This window comes from Macaca mulatta, chromosome X (assembly GCF_049350105.2).
Source record: "Macaca mulatta isolate MMU2019108-1 chromosome X, T2T-MMU8v2.0, whole genome shotgun sequence".
NCBI lineage: Eukaryota > Metazoa > Chordata > Mammalia > Primates > Cercopithecidae > Macaca > Macaca mulatta.
This window is the reverse complement of record NC_133426.1, coordinates 24,314,441-24,336,011: the sequence shown is the minus strand read 5'-3', so window position 1 is coordinate 24,336,011 and position 21,571 is coordinate 24,314,441. Positions and strand designations below refer to the sequence as shown.

At 39.3% G+C, this 21,571-nt stretch overlaps 1 protein-coding gene and 1 pseudogene across 1 annotated transcript in view; both read right to left on the bottom strand.

Moving 5' to 3' along the window:
• The window catches only part of PDK3 (pyruvate dehydrogenase kinase 3), a 73,917-nt gene that overhangs the window by 21,233 nt on the left and 31,113 nt on the right, over nucleotides 1-21,571 (bottom strand). The window contains exons 3-5 of the mRNA XM_015127111.3: nucleotides 19,056-19,127; nucleotides 14,462-14,646; nucleotides 12,678-12,767 (exon numbers count right to left, since the gene is read on the bottom strand). Coding sequence (XP_014982597.1) covers nucleotides 12,678-12,767; nucleotides 14,462-14,646; nucleotides 19,056-19,127 — 347 coding nt within the window. The remainder of the gene's footprint in view (nucleotides 1-12,677; nucleotides 12,768-14,461; nucleotides 14,647-19,055; nucleotides 19,128-21,571) is intronic.
• Nucleotides 4,036-4,320, bottom strand: LOC106995173 (small nuclear ribonucleoprotein E pseudogene; annotated as a pseudogene).

Here is a 21,571-nt window from a genome sequence, read left to right as displayed (position 1 = left end):
GCTAGTTGGGAGGCTGAGGCAGGAGAATTGCTTGAACCCAGGAGGTAGAAGTTGCAGTGAGCCGAGATCGTGCCACCGCACTCCAGCCTGGGGGACAGAGTGAGACTCCATCTCAAAATTAAAAAAAACATAAATTAAAATAAATTAAAAATTTTTTAAAAACCTTGGTTTGATAAATTTTAAACCTTTTGGTAATTTACTTTTAAAAAATCTTTATTGGAGATGATTATTATACCATACAATTCACTCATTGAAAGTAAAGTTTACTTTTAAAAAATCTTTATTGGAGATAATTCTTATACCATACAATTCACTCACTGAAAGTAAAGTGTACACACGGCCGGGCGCAGTGGCTCACACCTGTAATCCCAGCACTTTGGGAGGCCGAGGCAGGGGGATCACTTGAGGTCAGGAGTTCGAGACCAGCCTGGCCAACATGGTGACACCCCTTCTCTACTAAAAATACAAAAATTAGCCAGGCATGGTGGCGGGTGCCTGTAGTCCTAGCTACTCAGGAGGTTGAGGCAGGAGAACTACTTGGACCTGGGAGGCAGAGGTTGCAGTGAGCCGAGATCACGCCACTGCATTCCAGCCTGGGTAACAGAGTGAGACTCCATCTCAAAAAAAAAAAAAAGTACATACAACTCAGTGGTTTTTAGTATATAGTCAGAACTGTGCATTAATCACTATAATCAAGTTTACATTTTCATCACTACCAAAAGAAGTTCCAAACCCGTTAGCAGTTACTCCCCTCCACCCAGCCCTAGGTAACCATGGATCTACTTTGTCTCTATAGATTTGCTATTCTGGACTTTTTACATAAACGGAATAATATGCGGTCTTCTGTGACTGGCTTCTTCCACCAGCATGTTTTCAAGCATCATCTACATCATAGCATGTATCAGAACCTCATTTCTTTTTATTGCTATATTATATTCCATTGTGCAAGTATACCATATTTTCTTTATCCATTCATCAGCTGGTAGACATCTGGGTTGTTTCCACTTTTTGGCTATTATGAATAGTGCTGCTATGAACCTTCATGTCCAAACATTTGTGTGAACATATGCCTTCATTTCTCTTGGGTATATACCTAGGAGTAGAAAATTGCTGCTTCGTGGGCGCATTTGGAATGTTCTCAACAGGATTATCAGCTCTTTGGAGACAGGCTCTTATTTCCTTTATATTCCCCACAGCATTACTGTGCAAAAGTAGATATTGTGCTTGTTTAATATTCAAGAGGTGAGAAAAAGAAGGAAGGAAGGAAAGGGGGAAAAGTAAGCCCTACAGAATGTTAATGTTAAAAATTGACATTATTAACCTACAATAATACAAAGATAAGATTAGGGTATGTTCAGACTATAAATTTACCAAATTAAAATTTTATCTATTATTTGACCTCAGAGTAAGAATTCTGATTCTTTTACTAAACTTTTAGAATTAAATCCCTATAAAGAACCAAAGATAGAGATATTAAAATAACTCAGACAAGGTGAAATAATGAGGGACAGCAAAAAGGAAACAGCAGTAAGAGGAGAAAAAAAATGTTTCAAAGAGTTGGTCAGTATGAAAATAGACACTTAAGTAGGATTGAATTTCAACCCTGAAAAAGAAAGAAAGTTAAAAATTTTGAATTATACTAAATTTACAAGTGTTTTCCTAGGCTATAATAAACCTTATCAAATATCTCTAAAGTACTTTTGTCAAAAGAAGAGAAATCAAGACTCACTCCTCTTGCTTAGCCTATGCCACCAAACAATGCTACATCTCCACCTAGTGACGTGAAAGCACAAAGTTGAACAGGAATTTCCAAGATCACAAACACTGAAACCTAAAAACGATCATTCATTATCCATACACAAAGCCAACACATCTCCACAAAACAACTCCTCCAGGTATGTAATAAAGATGTTTAAACAGTGCTCTTCCATTCACTACCAAACAAAAATAATCTACACCCACTAAATGTCCTAATTTCTCATGGAATTCGCTTGCCCAGTAGCATGATTATGACAGCGTTGTTAAGAAAACGTGCTACACAAATTTAACATGTGAAAGACCAAGCCCGGACAGAAGCAGCCAACTCAAAACACAAAGACCCAGTACAGCTCCTAAAACCACGTTTGATTAAGAATTTTTAAAGCATCACTACAAAATATAGTGTATCAATGCTATAATTAAGAATTGCATGATGATCCTTGAAGAACTCAAGTCATCACAACGTAGACTCACATACACCAGCTAGCCAAAAGGGCATTAATGATATTATCTATATACTACGCATCTTTGTAAATTCCTTGGACACAATGCATGTTGCAATGCCTGGGACACAATACACTCTTAGTGAGCATTTGTTAAATGGAACGATCCTCTGGCCCATGATTAAGTTCTCAACATGCAGTAAATTACATTGACAGGAGGTGTTCCTTTTGGTGAGACTGGGAATTAGAGGCCTAGAGTCATTCCCCAATCTAGCTGTGTGTGGGATTCGTTACCAGATTTGAAAGAAAGAGTACAGATTATGAAAGGAACCCCTGGAAATTCTGAGGCAGTAGCTCTATGTTGAAGCCTGAGAGTCCACATTCTTAAAACTTAGCAGGTAATTTGGAAGAGAAGCTAGACCACTTCCCTGGAAAGTCAAGTCTGAGTCACACTAATTCTGCCACTCATCTCTCCTAGGACATGAATGCTTATGAGGTACTGGGGTGACAGCACTTATATACTCAAACAGGATATTTCTGTTTAAGTAAAATAATTTAACATAAAAATGAAAAAGCTTTAAGAAATCACCATCAAAACCAAAATTCAACTAATGGCTTGTAATTTACACTTAGAGTAAAATGCAAATTCTACTTATAATAAGCTTTCTAATCAAACTTTTCTATTTTTTAAATTTAGAAATCAAAATTTCAAAAAAGATAACTGCCAAATTATTTTATGTGCAATATATTGGAGCCAATATTTACCATCAATCTTTAGAAGAAAATATTAGAAAATTATTATTGCCGCTGAATATAAATGATATGCCTTATTTTAGGAATCTGTTTTCAAGGGTTTTAAGGTACTGATTTTAAAATAATTAACAAAACTGTAGGTGTGGCTCATACATACTTCCCCAGGTTAAAATAACTAAACTGTAAATACATGAGACAACAATTTTTTTTTTTTGAGACAGAGTCTGGCTCTGTTGCCCAGGCTGGAGTACAGTGGCGTGATCTCGGCTCACTGCAAGCTCTGCCTCCCAAGTTCACATCATTCTCCTGCCTCAGCCTCCCAAGTAGCTGGGACTACAGGTGCCCGCCACCATGCCTGGCTAATTTTCTGTATTTTTAGTAGAGACAGGGTTTCACCTTGTTAGCCAGGATGGTCTTGGTCTCCTGACCTCGTGATCCGCCTGCCTCGGCCTCCCAAAGTGCTGGGATTACAGGCGTGAGCCACCACGCCCGGCCAAGACTAAAATTTTAAAAGGCTGAGAACAGGGTGAAGGTTCACACAGAAATCAGCCCAACAGAACCAAACTAGCCATGAATCCGTTTTAATAAATAGCACACAGGAAAATTAAACAGATAATGGAGGTTGCTTTATCAGATTTTCCTATTCAAAATTCACCACAGAACTCTGTTATCAAATATTAATTAGCCTCTATCTTGAATACATGCAATCACTTGAGACAACAAATATGAGAGGCTGGACTAGGATGAATTTGAGTGACTGTTGAAAAAATTAAAATGAAGGTGCCAAGATCCCTAACTTTGAGTCTAATAGAATACAGAAAATCATAAAGCTGAAGTTTTAAGAAGCCACTGTCAGAAAAAGGTAAAGGTAAATGACCAGAAAACATTAGAAAAGTGCTGATAGGCTGTTTTTAATTGTTTTATTTATATTTTTTAATAAAAACAATCCCACAGCATTTATTGTCATCTGGTAATAATATATATAGATAAGGGAAACAATCTGAACAGACATTTTAGAACTATACTCCCAACAAAGGACACCTAAAAAAAACAATTTCTCAATAGTTTCTCACTTCCTTGATCATTTCTGGTTAGAGACATTTTGTGGCAGAATATGATCTCCTTTAGCACGATCTGACCCAGGGGTTTTCTTGGCTTTGTTTCACAATGAATCTCTTCTGCATCATCTGATATGAGGTTCACAGACTCATCAAAACCAATGATACGGCCCTCTATCAGCATATTCACTTGCTCATAGAGTCATACCTGAATCCGAGATCTATTTTGCAAGTATCTGAAGATGAAGGTAAGGCTGATGGGCTACATTCACCTTCTGCACTTTTTGGCCCTGGCCACAGTGCACCATGGTGGAAGCCCACAAAGACAACACTGACCCGCACCGCACCTTCTGGAAGTGATATGCTGCCTTTTAGGAACACTTTCAAGTCTCAGAGAAATTCTAATAAGGCATGTCTATCATCATCCTTCCTATCCCAAACCCAACCTGAGTGGGATCCAATGGGGATTTTATAAAGGAGTAGGCCCCCACATCTCATGCTCCAAACCACAGCAGACTGGGCAAATGGGAGTAGAACATCCAATGTAAGGGCAACCAATCTCCAGACTGATCAGAATCCTAAAACTTGTGATCATAGGGAGAAAAAAAAAAAAAAGATAAGCTGAGTTAATTAAATTCATCTTTTGGGAATTTAGAATCAAGATCATGGGCAAAAAAAGATAAGCTGAGTTAATTAAATGCATCTTTTGGGAATTTAGAATCAAGACAGTTGGGGTGATCAGGCAGGGCAGAAGCCAAAAGGGTACACTGAGAATTATCATGAGATCTGTGAAGGACTAGAGTGCCCAAGAAGATGCCACTGAGTCATCCAGTATACAGACAAAAACAGGTAAACGGAGCAGGCATGGAGAAAGGCGGAGAGGCCATGACTTGGCAGCTCCAGTTGCAAAGATACACAGAAAACAACCTTGTTTTCTGTTTCCTAATTCCAATTTCTTTTTTTTTTTTTTTTTTCTGATGGAGTCTCACTCTGTCACCCAGGCTGGAGTGCAGTGGTGCAATCTCAGCTCACTGTAGCCTCCGACTCCCGTGTTGAAGCAATTATCCTGCCTCAGCCTCCAGAGTTGCTGGGATTACAGGCACATGCCACCATACCTGGCTAATTTTGGTATTTTTAGCAGAGACGGGATTTCACCACGTTGGCCGGGCTGATAATTCCAATTTCTATAGCTCCAACTGTAAAGTGCTTCCTGTCCTTGGATTATCATGGGACCTACCAGGTTTTTTTGATAAATCTTTCTTGAGCTAGCATGAGTGAGTCTCTGTTACTTGTAACCTGAAGAGCCCAAAGTGAGAGCACAAGACATTATTTCTGAACCAGAATAATGTCACGCGCTCTGAGGATACCATTTGTGTGCTATTATATTAAGCAATGATAGCATGTAGGAACAACACAGGCAACTTAGCATCACTGCGAGAATTGATTTTTATACCAAGTATTTAAGTATATACCTTTAAAATGATCTTACAGCAGGATTTTCCATTTTATTTCCTAGTTTCTTACAAAGAAAGGAGGGAAAAGGGTCACAATGGAAGGCACCTCCCAAAGGATAATAGGACCTGCTTTACAACACTAATTCTAGCATTCACTACCTGGAGTCTATAATTTGCAGATGTGTAAAGGTAGATATTAATGTGCTAAATAAGCAGCAAGGAGGCATGCTTCAATGTTCTGCACATTCAACTAATGCTACGCAAGATGCACCCCATTTTTATACGTTGATACAACTGTCTAGTCAAAAATAAAAATATTGTCTCTACTCTTCTACATAGTTTTTTGTAATCTGTCTCAAGAGATCTAAGGATGGGAGTGGGCTTAACACTTACTTTGTTGTTGTTGTTTGTTTGTCTGTTTGTTTGAGACGGAGTTTCACTCTTGTTGCCCAGGCTGGAGTGTAATGGTGTGATCTCGGCTCACTGCAACCTCCATCTCCCGGGTTCAAGCAATTCTCCTGCCTCAGCCTCCTGAGTAGCTGGGATTACAGGTGTGTGCCACCATGCCCATCTAACTTTTGTATTTTTAGTAGAGATGGGGTTTCACCATGTTGGCCAGGCTGGTCTCGAACTCCTGACCTCAGGTGATCCACCCCCCTCGGCCTCCCAAAGTGCTGGGATTACAGGTGTGAGCCACTGCACCCGACCAACATGTATTAAACCTATAAAACACACATGTGTGCACACAAAGAGGCTCACACACACATGCCCACACAGGGTCATTTGGGCTGGACACCCGACTATGCTTAAACCATGTAGGATCTTCACAGCTAAGAAAATCATTAGTAGGGCTGTCATTAAAACCCAGAGCCCTTACTCTTGCAACATCCAACTGCTTAAAACAAAAGGAAGGAAATAAAAGATTAGCTATAGAGATTCTGAGTTAGAAGATTAACTAAGAAACCTCAGAGGATAGTGGAAGAAGGTAAAAAGCCAGGGTGAAAATACCAACTACTCTAAAAAGAGGAAGGCAATAGTAAGACTTCACTAAGAGTCAAAAGAGGCTGACATCCATTTCTTCCTTTCCTTGGCAACAACTTGGCAGGGATTGGTAAGAAGAGCTGGTGAGGCCTGGGCCTCTTGAGACTTTCTGATGGTTGCTCCTGGGGCATTTGGGGAGGAGACTCCAGTGCCTTTTAGGTAGAAGACACAGAAGAAATTTCAGGCCTTTCGACCTTTGGTGCTCTGTGCCTTCTTTATTCTCTCTCAGTCTTACTTGGAGCTAGAAATAGCTTCTGCATAAGTATTTGATGCTCAAAAAATTAAGAGGAGGGTCCACAGGAAATGAAGCAGACAGTTCACTAGAGACATGTGCTTTGGTCTACAAGGAAAAAAGAGGCCTGCAGGTTTCCTTCTAGGTTGCCTAGCCCATTTGCCAAGGTAGAAAAAGTGACTGATATAAGGCCAATCCCCCACTGCGGAATAAAGGTTATGCACACTTGGCTGGAAAGACCATTTGAATATACAGATAATGAGTATCACAGATTAAACACAGGAAGAACTCCAACAATATTGATGCAGACAGCAGGATAGAGGCTTCTACCATGGGGTATTGAATTCAGCCAGGAAGGGTGTGTGTGATGGGCATTAGTGCTGGAGATAGAGAAATACACAAATACTATGGATTTCACGGAGACAAAGATTAGACACAATATTTGCAGCTGCACACCTATGTAGAAATCTGATGAGTTCAAATGTATAAAACAATGTTCTCACTAAATTATGAAAATGGGTAATTTTTATTCTCTTCTCTCTTTTCCCACATTTTCTGAACTTTCTTTGATGAGCACTTTTGATTTTGGTAATATGGCAATAGTCTTCTTAACTGTCCCAACTGGGAAAAGGAGTTGGATGATTAACAGAAATGTTGGGTAAAGTGGGAAACCATAAAATTTGATTACTATCATAAACATTAACTTAAAATGCACATTTGAACATACAATTTCTTTCTCTGTCAATATATTCACATAAGGCCTTTCCTTTGAATGTGGATCAGTTTGGGGTTCCAGTTCGTCTTTCTTGGATGAAGAACATCACTTACATCTATGAATTCTAATTCCTATTTCTTTAAAGTATAATAAACTTAAAGATACTTGTGAGGCAACCTGGGTATGAATTCCAGGTAAGATTTTTACTCTGTGTTGTCATGTAATCTAATCGTTTTCTTACTCACGGTAATTTCATAACATTTTTAAGAGTCCTTCCAAAGCATTCAACTTGGTTTTAACAGAAATAAGTCTCTTTTATGTATGTATATTTCTTCAGTTTACATAACATTTAAATAAATTATATAGTCACAACAGTGAGTATAACTTACACCAATGGCTTGGGTACAAATAAGTTACCCTTAGTAACCATGCACCTCACCAGGTGGAAGCAGAAGTACAAAAGCATTCCAGAAAATGCATATAAGCCAAGAGTATTTAGTGTGCTGTAGGTATGGTATCCATCATTTATGAAGGGAATGAAGGATGTCAGAAAGTTGATTGTGTGACTGCTGCTTTAGAGGGTTATACACTTTCAGAATCTGAAACCAACTCCACTGTTTTTTTTCCTTAAGGGAAGATGCTGTTGAGAGATGAAAAAACATGGTTTGAGAGAGGTGTGGGGAATGGGGAGCATGCCAGCCCTTCCTGCTTACCCCATGAGTGTGGGGGTGGGATTTGTATGTGTGTACATGTCCATGCGTGTGTGTGTGTGTGTGTTGGGGGAAGGGGGATTTTGAGTCACAGAAGGGCACAAGAAGTGACTGTTATTGTATAGGCTTCACTAGGAACTCCAAGCTTTAATTATGCCAGTGAGCGGCAGAAATGATTAAATAAGAAGAAGCAGTAAACTCTGTTCACAGTATAATAATGGGTATAATACAGTTAATAAGGGCAGGAGAAAGACTGAAGATAAAGCTGTGGGTACAGGAAGAAGGAAGAAAAAGGAGGGGACTGTGGCTCAGGGTCAAAATTGTGACTAAAAGGGACAAAGCAAACAGGAGGCTATGAGGTAGACGTTGGCATAAACTTCCAGTGTTTTCTTTCAAATACGTATTAAACTATTCTTCATATAATCTTCAGCTACTTTTTGGTACAAAACTTCTGACCCTAAGAGGAGTGATGCAAAAGCATATAAGAATAATTCCAGACCTTTAGAAATTGACACCCTAGTTAGAGAGAGACAAATAGGCCAGGCACAGTGGCTCATGCCTGTAATCCCAGCACTTTGGGAGGCTGAGGTGGGAGGATCACCTGAGGTCAGGAGTTCAAGACCATGGTGAAACCTCATCTCTACAAAAATACAAAAATTAGCTGGGCATGATGGCAGGTGCCTGTAATTCCAGCTACTTGGGAGGCTAAGGCAGGAGAATTGTTTGAACTCAGCAGGCAGAGGTTGCAGTGAGCCAAGATCGCACCATTGCACTCCAGCCTGGGCAACACAGCGAGATTCCGTCTCAAAAAAAAAAAAGTACAAATAATGACAAGGCCGGGTAATATGTACTAAATATGAGAGAAGAGAAACACAGAGAGTAAGTGCCATAAAACGATAGATTCTTTCCATGTTAAAAGTCAAGTCACAGTCGATTCCTCCTCACATTCTCTTATGATACCTCTGACTCACTTTAGCACCACTTAATCTCTCTGTTCTATAGAAGTGATAACAGTTTCATAAAACTCCCTGTTACTTATCTGGTTGCATTTGTTCTTGGTTAAAAGCTCCCTAAAAATTAGTGAAAGACTTTATTTGTGGAGAGACAATAAGATGATGAAAACAAGTGTTTTTAAAACTTCATTGATATGGTTTGGCTCTGCACCCTCACCCAAATCTCATGTTGAATAGCAATCCTGAGTGTTGGTGGTGGGGCCTGGTGGGAGGTGATTGGATCATGGGGGGCAGAGTTCCCTCTTGCTGTTCTCATGATAGTGAGTTCCCACGAGATCTGGTTGTTTAAAAGTGTGTAGCACTTTCCCCTTCGCTTGCTCTCTCCTGCCACCAAGTGAAGACGTGCTTACTTCCCCTCCACCCTTCTGCCATGATTGTAAGTTTCCTGAGGCCTCCCCAGCCATGCAGAACTGTAAGTCAATCAAACCTCTTTTGTTTATAAATTACCCAGTCTCAGGTAGTTCTTTATAGCAACATGAGAACAGACTAATACGTTTACCGTGAAGAATTCCAAACACATACCCAAGTATAGAGCATAGTATAATGAACCCCATGTGCCCATCAACAACCTCAAGAATTTTCAACAAATGCCCAGTCCTTTTCACTCCCTTCCCTGTGCATAACTTTTAAGCAAATCTCACATCATTTCATATCATGTGTAAATATTTTAAAATACCTCTCTCAAAGCTAGTACTCCTTTATAAAAACACCACCAAATACCAATATCACACTTAAAAAGTTAACATATTTTTAATGTCAAATATCCAGTGTTCAAATTTCCAACTGTCTTATAAAAGCCTGAAATGACTTTTAAAATTTTTTTTTTTTTTTTTTTTTTTTTTGAGACGGAGTCTCGCGCTGTCACCCAGGCTGGAGTGCAGTGGCCGGATCTCAGCTCACTGCAAGCTCCGCCTCCCGGGTTCACGCCATTCTCCTGCCTCAGCCTCCCGAGTAGCTGGGACTACAGGCGCCCGCCACCTCGCCCGGCTAGTTTTTTGTATTTTTTAGTAGAGACGGGGTTTCACCGTGTTAACCAGGATGGTCTCGATCTCCCGACCTCGTGATCCGCCCGTCTCGGCCTCCCAAAGTGCTGGGATTACAGGCTTGAGCCACCGCGCCCGGCCGACTTTTAAAAATATTTTATAATTTATGCCAGAAACAAAATAAAGGCACCAACCTATTATAGAATCAATGGCGTAAATGGGAAGCCAAATGATGTGTCTGACACCCAAGGACTATCTGCTGCTAGTAAACCTGTCTACAGCCTTTACTGTGTACTAGCATCGCTTTAGGAGTTCTACAAAAATGAATTTATTTAACGCTACAATATAGGTGAATTATCAAGAGCATCATTTTACAGATGAAGAATGTAAGCCCCAAAGAGGTTACTTAACCGAGTCTAAGATCACCCAGCTAACATGAAGAGAAAAATAAAATGTGTTATATTCATACGATGGAATATTTTTCAGCCATAAAAAGGAATAAAGTACTGAAAGATACTACAATGTCAATGACCCTTGAAAATGTTATGCTGAGTGAAAGAAGCCAGTTACCAAAGACCATATATTATATTGCTTTGTTTATATGAAATGCCTATAATAGGAAAATCTATACAGAGTCAGAAAGTAGATTAGTGGTTGTCTAGGGCTAGACAGAAGGGTAGAAGGCAGTGACTGCTAACGGGTCCAGGGTTTCTTTCTGGGGTGATGAAAATGTTCTACAGGCCTGGCGTGGTAGCTCATGCCTGTAATCCCAGCACTTTGGGAGGCCAAGGCGGGTGGATCACGAGGTCAGGAGATCGAGACCATCCTGGCCAACATGGTGAAACCCCGTCTCTACTAAAAATACAAAAATTAGCCAGGCATGGTGGCGTGCGCCTGTAATCCCAGCTACTCGGGAGGCTGAGGCAGGAGAATCGCTTGAACCCGAAGGGCGGAGCTTGCAGTGAGCCGAGATCGCGCCACTGCACTCCAGCCTGGGCCTCAGAGACTCCATCTCAAAAAAAAAACAAGAAAGAAAAAAAAAAGAAAATGTTCTACAATTGGATTGTAGTGATGGTTGCACAACTCTGTGAATACACTAAAAACCACTGAATTGAGCATTTTAAATGGGTGAAGTTTACCATATGAGATTATATTTCAATAAAGCTGTTTTTAAAAGTATATTTTCAAAAGATTTAAAATGTATCAAACCAAGGAATATTTATTAATCACCTACACAAGCACTACACTTGGTTCTATGCAAGTTATAAAACAAATGTAAGACACAAACCCTGACCTCAAATTGGTTACAGTTCAAGAGAAAAGGCACACATACCATATATCACAATGCACTTTTGCTTTCTAAATTATGCCTTTTTCTCAAAGGGGTAATCAACTGTCTGAACCAAGTTTTCTGTTTCATAAAAGGCACTGAGCTAGGGCCTAATGAACATACAAGCTATGATAAGACTGACCCTTTCCTCCTTGCCCCTGGAGGCCTTTGGAGGTTCTGATGAACCACAAAGTTATCTTGTGAGAGAGCAACCAATAGGATTCCTAGAGAGCTGAGGCTGGGCTGATTCACCTTATAACTGAAATAACGTGAGTAAATGTGTTGTGACTCAACAAAGGCCAGCGCAGCTTGACAATCCTAGGCTAAGCTAAAACCAACAGGTCTGGTCCTCCTCCCTGGGTTTAGGAATGCCCACGGTAAACAAATTGCAGAGGTTTTCCTTTGCCATGGCTGCTGAGGAGCAACAAAGATCCTTGATGGAGATCAGAGAGAACTGCACCCATGAAACTTGTGAGGTGAGTGTTTAGAGAAGTGAGATAAAGGCTAACACAGGAGATATAATCTGCAGAAAGGGACAATTTGGGGATATGAGGTTGCACAAAGTAACCGTAACACTGAAGAAAACTGAAGAGGTACCTGGTGGATCGCTCACAACCAGGAAGGTTTCTTGGAGACAGCATTGATCTTAAATGAATAAATAATGAAGAAACTGCTGTTCAAATTCAAAGTGCCTGGGTACCAGGGACTTACAGATATAGGGCTTGGTTCTTCCCAGAGGATACTGGAACAATGTCTAGCTTAATGTCCAATGAACCCATGAAACTTACATGCCACATAAATTCTAAAGCCAGATGTGAACAACAGAAAGATGTTTAAATTTTATAGACATGTGAATTCAACCTAATTTTATGACAAGAATTTGGATTCTCTGAAATTTTCAGATAACAGTGGCACTCAGAGTCTTACTTAAAGGTTTACTGTTTGAGACAGAACTACAAATGAAACTCTAATCAATAAAGTAGAAACTCACATTTTGAGCATTACCAATTATGCATCTTTCCTGAACTGCCTAGAAAGAACATTTCATCTGGATCAGGTGGCTTGGGCCCAGAGTGACCTGATGAATCAGCAGACTGCACTGCAAAATAACCCTATAGACAAGTTGCCTCAAATAAACCACGATCCGATTTGTAATGTAATCGATACCATTACAACGGTCTCCTTACCTTTCACCACATCCGCCACATTACAGGTGGGATCGATACTTCCTATGTGTTTAGGATGAACAGGATTAGTGTCACCCCCAAACAGAAGTGCTAGACGAACACAAAAGGAAAGGGAGGGGATTAAAACACAGCAGGCTGGGATGGTCACGCAGGGAAATACAGGGGCTTATGTTTAGAAAGGATCTCTTACTTGTAAAAATCATTTTAGCATCCACAGCAACTTAGAGCAATGGAATACACACAATTGATGGGTGAGCAACTCTTATTGGTCAATGAAGGAGGAGGATGTGCTTTAAGGTCTGTCAGCTGCAGTCAGCAGGTTCTAAAGTAGTGACATGTGCCAGGTGCTCAACCCATTCTTCCGCTCCCAATGTGACATGGATGAAGAAACTTCCTTTCATCCTTAGTCAAGTATACCCACCTTCTTAGTACTACTCCAGACACTTATTCCTACTTTTATTAAATATTTAGAACACGTAGTCTATACCATTTGGACAAGCCTGTAAAATATCTTTGCTGGCAGCATTTCAGATGCCTCCCCCAAGAAGATTATGTTTCGATGTTGTGTACACAAACAATACTTGTTCAAGTATTTTTAAAAATACACTCGGATAATTTCACAATATACAAGATTTGCAAAATTTTGTTTCTGAATAAAAGCCAAAATAAGCCCCAAAGAAAAAAGCAATCTGCATCCAAATATTTATAGGTGCTATTTTTAAACAAAGCAAAAATTGTGACTAACAAAAGAAGGACGCCTAAATAAAATAGGGGAGATTTTAAACTATGAAAAATGATAAATACAGGCATTAGGCCAATTAATAAAGTTCCAACTGATTAAGGTGAAGAAAAACAGAGGTGTGTAGGCTTAACTAATGACCTAAAAACATGCATGTATATATGTGTACACATGTATTTAGATCAGAAAGCAATTGGAGTTATCTAAGTATTTAGTTGAATAGTATTTAGGCTCTTTTATTCCTGTAAATTGTCATACATTTCCATTTTGAGGATATACATTTAATATAAAGCCACATTTAATAGTTGTGTAACATTCACTTATCCAAATAAATCAAATTAGTAAAATAAAGACACTTTGTCCACTTTGTAATGCAGCAAACAGGGTGAATTATGCTCTAGACATGTGGATGCTTTTCCTCAAGGATTATAAAATCAGCCAAAGAGACAGTGCTGAAGATAAGCCAAAAAGTTTTTTATGTGTAGGGAATTTTAGTTGTTTTTTTCATATCTGCTTAGTACCCTAAAGAACAGACTAAAACTCTCAGTACGAGATTATGGGCTGACAGTCTGGCTTAATCTGACTTCACTGATCACTGTGAAATAAAGAACTGATGGCTCCTATCACCAACATCCAATTCAATATTCCCACTGTTAATGTTTTTCAAACTAAAAAGGAAAACACATAACATCCGGGATAAAGAAAAGAATACAATCTGAGATACATAAAAGTATTCAGAGATGAAGGCCCGGCTGCCATTAAAGGCGGTCCCCCATCCCCATCAGGACTGTATCGGCAGAGACTTAAAAGGTACGCAGTGGTCCTGTCTCTAATGTGAGCCTCATAAAAGCCTTTCAAAAATTTATTTTAACCAAGAATACAAATTAATAGCTTTTTAATGGCTAGGATTCACTTACGAAAAACTAAACTAGAAATGAAATTTCTACAACCAAAAATGCAGGTCAGTAAATTAACAACAGGAAAACATTTGGGAGAAATCACTATGGTTACCTTTTCAAAACTGGACCAACAAACCCCAACTTACTGTGCTGATTAATAAGCATGCGGAACGAGATGCGGTTGGTATAAAACCGATCCAGAAAATATTGGATGTTAGTGCTAATGAAAGGATCAAACCCAAACTTCTCCTTGTATTCAATCACTCCTTGCGCCATTGTAGGAACCACATCATTGTGTCTATTTCTGACTTTAATCAGAACTTGTAGAAAGCTGTGTGAGAGGGAAACAAAACGTGGTCAGTCTTAGTATCTCATGGGCTGATGCAGACTTCCCAGTTCTGTCCCCAGACTAGTTGTCTGCTGGTATTTTTATAAGTAAAGACATTATTCTTACTACATACAACAAGGAACCACTCACAAGAAACTAAAAGTATGAGCCAAGTTTTTGCTTGCAACTGTATTTCTACAGAAACTCTTCTTTCAGAGGTGCAAAAAGTAAAAGGTTCTAGTACAGAAAAAAAATGCTCAAATACCCTTTTAGGAATCCACTGACTTTTTGGATAAGTGATTACATATAAATACAGGTTCTATAAAAGTTGAATAAAGAATTGCAGAACATATCAGTATTTCTTCTGAGAACATGAGGACAATCCCCCAAAATCTCCAAGGATTGATTAATGGAATCTCAAAGCAATAGCTTCCATGAATAAAGAAATAATGTCACACTGTTTTTTGGGTTTTGTTTGTTTGTTTGACGGAGTCTCACTCTGTCGCCCAGGCTGGAGTCCAGTGGTGCGATCTCGGTTCACTGCAACCTCCGCCTCCCGGGTTCAAGCAATTCTTCTACCTCAGCCTCCCGAGTAGCTGAGACTACAGGTGGACGCCACCATGCCTGGCTAATTTTCATATTTTTAGTAGAGACGGGATTTCACCATATTGGCCAGACTGGTCTTGAACTCCTGACCTCGTGATCCGCCCGCCTTGGCCTCCCGAAGTGTCTCATACACACAATTTAAGAGTAAAATTTGGAAATAAATATCTTGCAGCAGTAAAATATAGTGATGAAATGCAGATAGAACACAGGCAATTCAACTATTCAAATATCTGGCTTATTATTGTAAATATGCATAGGGGAAAATACATTAAGAATGGTAGAAGACAAGTCAGTCGATAGAACTAAACAAAAAGTTTAGAACTAGGCTCATGAGTGAGTATGTATATATAAAAATTGAGCATATTGAGAAAGTGACATTGCAAATCAGTAGGTAAACAATCAAACTAATAATCAAGTTAACTGGAACAGTGGGCTAACAATTTAAGTCACATCCTAATTTCAAGACTTAAACCAAATACTGGATTAAAAATGTAAAAGGGTGAAATCACAGAAATGATAACAGAAAAATCAGGTGAATAAGTATATAATCTTGGGATAAGGAGGGCTGTTCTAAGCTTAATACCAAAGGTAGAAACAAATGATATGACTATGTACAATTTTAGCAATCCTATAGGGACACACATTAATAAATTAAGTGGAAAAAAAAAAAAAACCTTAAGAAAAGGAAAAAACTAGCACCCCATCAGAAAACTAGGCAAAGGATCTGCTATCAATGCAAAATTTACCAAAGAAGAAGCACAAATGCCAATAACTTCACCCTTACAAATAAGAAAAGCAAATTAAAACAAACGTGATACTTATTATTCTCCATGTATCAGCATCAGTTAGAGTTTGGGGCTTAACTGAGGCACTTCTCAGGACAATTAACAACATATAGCAAAAGCCCAAAGAAAATAATTCCACTTCCAGGAATTGATCCTAGGAAAATAACTGGACAAGGTGAACAGCTGTTTGTGTGTTTATTTATTTATTTATGAGACAGAGTCTTGCTCTGTTGCCCAGGCTAGAGTGCAGTGGCACAATCTTGGCTCACTGCAACCTCTGCCTCCCGGGTTCCGGCAATTCTCCTGCAGCCTCCCAAGTACCTGGGATTACAGGTGCCCGCCATCATGCCTGGCTAATTTTCATATTTTTAGTAGAGACAGGGTTTCACCATGTTGCCCAGGCTGGTCTCAAACTCCTGGCCTCAGGTGATCTGACCACCTTGGCCTCCCAAAGTGCTGGGATTACAGGCGTGAGCCACCGTGCCCGGCCAACAGATGTATTTAAAAGTTGTTCTTTAAAGCATTGTTTACAGTAGCACGAAAACTACAAACCAGTCTAAAATCCAGTGATAGACGATCAAATTGCATGAACTATCTGAAGATGGACTATTAACATGAATATTATGACACTATTAATAATGGCGTAGATCTACAATGTTGACACTTGTTATGTTTGTAAAAATATTTTACACATATAAATATATGCATGCCTAGGGAAAAGCATGGAAGAAAGGAAAATAGTAATAGTTGTTGTCCCCTGGTAGTAGAAATTGGGGTGGCTTTTTTTTTTTTACTTATCTGAATAGTCTTATTTTTCTGAATGATGAAATATTTCTGAAACAAATACATACATACAATGACAATAAAGATGTAAAACTCTGAAATTAGGCCATGATTATTCACAAAAAATTTTATAATGGACAATTTGTCCTTTAATACTCATTGCAATGTATTTGTAAGTTAAATATTACTAAAGTGAAACGATTCATTATAGTAGAGAAGTGCCTCAACTTATCTGAAGTGGGGAGACTTACCTCAATGGCTCAATGCTCAGAATTCTCCTCTAATCTTCCGGGCTCTTCTAAACTCTATCATAAACGATCAACATGCTTGTCTTCTAAGCTACTTTTGCTTTACTAAAATGATTTCCCTGCTGGTGATCCCATACAACCTCTTGGTAAACAGAAAAGGCTGCTACCATGGTACTCGCTCACCTTTCACTCCTTCCTTCACCAAGAACATCATACTTCTCGAATGCCAACTATCGTAACTAGCTACATGAACCTAGGCAAGTTACAAAACTCACGGAGTGAGAGCTCAGCTATTATTGCGATGGTCAAGCACACACTGGATTAAGCACTGACAGTTTGCAAAGCAGGCTCATGACCATAAATCGCATCTGATAACCTGTTCCAGAAACTGAGACGGGACTCCAGGAAAAACACAGCAGAAATTTAATATCATGTATAGTCGTCTCTCAGTATCTGTAGGGGACTGGTTCCAGGATCCCCGAAGATACCCAGATCCTCAGATGCTCAAGTCCCTTGTCTAAAACAGTGTATACAGCCTACTCACATTCTCTCTGATACTTTAAATCATTTCTAGACTAGTTATAATACCTGATACAATCTAAATATGATTTAAACAGTTGTTAAACTGTATTTTAAAAATCTGTATTATTTCTTATTGTTGCATTGTTATTTTTTAATTGCTTTTTTTTTTTTTCCCTGAATATCTTTTCGATCTGCGGCTGGTTGAATCCAAGGATGTGGAACCTGCCAATACAAAGGACCAACTATACTTCTACAAATCTGTTCTAAAATCTGGAGCTAGAGTGGTCAGCCCTAGGTTTTCCGATTTCCACCAAATGATTACCAGCTAACGACTTTTGAGAAAACAAAGCTCCTGGATTGAATTCATTTAATACTGATCGCTTAAATGACAGCAGTGGCTTATATCAAGGAAAACGCTACATCTGGGGCTCTAACCCAATGCTTCCCCGCCTTCCACATTTCACAGATCTATTAGACAAAACACCCAACAAAGTATAAAATAGGTGAGGGCTTTTGTTTTTCCTTTGAATTTTAGTTTACAACTAGACTAGAACTAGCTACTCATGGCTCAAACGAAAACATAACTTATAGGTCCAGCTTTGCTATGAATGGTCACAATCTTGGGCAAGTCACTTCACATCTCTGACCTCAGTTTCCTTATCTGTGGATTGAGAGGACTGGGTTAAATACCTCCTAAGGTTGCTTGTATAACATGGTATTTTCCTAGTTCTTCTTATGGAACATCTATTAAGTCAGGTGTTCAGTCTCACAACTATGTGGACTAGTTTATACTTAGAAATTCCTCAGTACAACAGGCCTACCATATGCATCCACTCACATATACATGAAACAGGAAGAGATTAATGTGAAAGGGATATTTAATTTCTCTTGGAGGGGAAAACATAGTCACAGCTAGAGTTAGTGTTCCTGGGATAAATAAAAATGAGAAACAGAAATATCTCATCGGCATAATTTGCCAGTCTATGCATAATGGGAGCAATACAATAGAATTCAGGTTGCTATATAAAAAACGTACTCTTTTATGCCTCTCCAAAACAAAACCACTACAGTTTTTGAGCTCAAATGTAATATCCTGTTGAAATTTTTTTTTTAATTGTAAAGGATTGAGTAGATAAATTCATGTATATACAAAGGCCACTGCATTCTTAAAACTACCACTAGATGGAACATTTACTGCAGTATTCATAGTGAGTGCCCAGTTCACCTTGGGTAAAGGTATTAAGAATTAGATCAGAAAAGCAAAACTGAAAGTGTCATTATTACTTTTGTATTGTGTTACATTCTTAACTCGAATTAAAAAAAAACTCAATGTTGAGTCATTACTCATTAAGAAAATGAATGCTTTTGTCCACATCATACTCCTTGAGTCTTAATGACTTGAATTACATTTACCAAAATCTTTCTTATCTAGATATTTTTACTTTCAGGTAAGTGGTACCATACTTACTTATCCAAGACCTGTGGATCCTCAGGGCTCTTATTTTCATATTCTAAAAGTTCAAGAAAACTCTGCATATACCTAAAATGAAAAAAAAAAAGAAAAAGAAGAGTTACTGTGTTAGTTGCCTGCCCAGCATCTACCCCTCCTCTCCCTCTTCCTAAGAACACTCCAAATTTTCACTCAGGTCTCCATCCCATCCCCATCCCCCATGTGGCTCAAGTGTATCAGGGAAGCCGGTGCCTCCAAAGATCCTGCGTGGTCCCATTCTTCTCTGGGCAATCCTATTTCTCTTGCCACTAATTATTCATTAGCCCAATAGTTTAGGTCTAAGTCTATCACTGTGTGCATTCTCCTGAACACAGGGAATGGCTCAGGAAGGGACATACTGTCTCAATTCAGGCTAGTAAAATGACAGAAAAGACTCGCTGGAGGACTCTGGCAGAGAAACCAACCTGCTCTGCTTTTGTACAGTGTGCTGTGTGGATTGGAAGCCTGGAACTGCTGCAGCTATTCTGCCACCAGGAGGGAATCCAGTCTGAAAACGAAGCCAACGCCATCGAAAGCAGGGCCTCGACAGCTTCGTGAATCTCTGAATCAAACCAACACCAAAAGCTTACCCTACGGCTGGACCTTCTAGTGACATGAGCCAGGTTCAGTTTCATTTTCTCTACATACAGACAGACACATCCTAACTTATGTATCAAGTCTATAGTTTGATTACCAAAAATGTACATACATATTTTAAGAAGCACATGTGTGACGCTGAAGTGCCTGCCAAGAACTTAGAAACTAGACATGAAGAAGTTAAATTAATTTCATCAATACTTAATGGGGGAGGAAGAATGCCAATTAAACCCTCAGAAACAGCTTCTGGATTAAGAATATCTCCATATCTCAATCAGGGCCAGTATAAGAAACAGTCTGTCCAACATTAAGATCTGGAGAACATAGAAAAATGACATCCAGAGAGGCCCATTAGTGCAGTAGCTATATCAAGCCAGGATCTGTTGGATCTGGTGGAGATTCAGATATTCCAATTAGAGATATGTGATCTCTATTTGGGGTTTTAACATGTTCTGAAAGAATTCTGAAAGAATTATCCCTTTATTCTAATTATTTCTAACCATTAACTGCCACTAATCCTATTATCTACACCTTTGGATAGAGGATGAGGACACTCCAATAACTAAAAATGACTGTTACACATATAAATACTCCAATGAGAATGCCACTTGATTCATCAGCCTCATGTGAACTTTGGACAATGCATTTGATACTAATGAATGTTCATCACTGGACATATTTTTTAAAAGTCTCTGGAAACCAGGCGTGTTAGCTCACGCCTGTAATCCCAGCACTTTGGGAGGCTGAGGCGGATGGATCACTTGAGGCCAGGAGTTCAAGACCAGCCTGGCCAACATGGCGAAACCCCATCTCTACTAAAAATACAAAAAATTAGCTGGGCATGGTGGCACATGCCTGTCTGTAGTCCCAACTACTCGGGAGGCTGAGGCAGGAGAATCGCTTAAACCCAAGAGGCAGAGGTTGCGGTGAGCCGAGGTTGTGCCACTGCGCTCCAGTCTGGGAAACTGAGCAAGACTCCATCTCAAAAAAAGAAAAATAAATAAATAAATAAAAGTCTCTGGGCACATAAGGCTATGGATTAGATATTGCTAAAATCACTGGGTCAAAACACCAAGAGGTCAAAGCCAGCCGGCCCCAGTGATGCCCTCTGCCCTGCCACACGCAAGCAAGCTAGGTAGGCATCCTGTCCTTTCCAGAAGGGACAGTTGAAGAAAGTCTTAAATAGAAGGGAGCCAAAGATTATTCTGAGGTTCCCAGCCTGACAGTCAAGAGAGCAAGGAGGACATACTGTGACCAAGGGGACAGTGGTGGGGTTCACAGCCCATTATGCATAATATTCATTTTTAAAAGGAAAAAATGGCAGGGAAACACAATGCATGATCCTGAAGTGGATTCCTAAATCAGGAGGAGAAATTGCAAAAAAAAAAAAAAAAAGATGTGGGTAGTATCACAACAGTTAGTAAAGCGAGAACAAGTTCTACATATTAGAAGACATTACTGTATCAATGTTAAATTTCCCGAATTTGATGACCACATTGTGGTTTTCTAAGACCTGTTCCAATGAAATACATGCTAAAGTATTCACGGCAGAGGGGCATGATGTAGACATCGTGTATGTGTACCATATATGGGTCTGTGTGCCATATATAGACATAGACATATATATGTGTGTGCACGCACGTGTGTGTGTGTGTGTGTGTGTATGCAGAGAGTGAGACAGAAAGAAAGAATATGAATGACAATGGTAGAACGTGGTCAAATGTTAACAATGTTCACAATTAGTGAATCTACGTGACAGTATACAGGAATTCTTTCTACCAGTTTTGCAACCCTTCTGTTAAGTAGGAAAGTATTTCAAAATAGAATGTTTAAGAAACAAGAAAGAAGAAATGGCATGCATTTGTTTGGAATGGATGTGGAAAAGGAAGAGTTAAAAG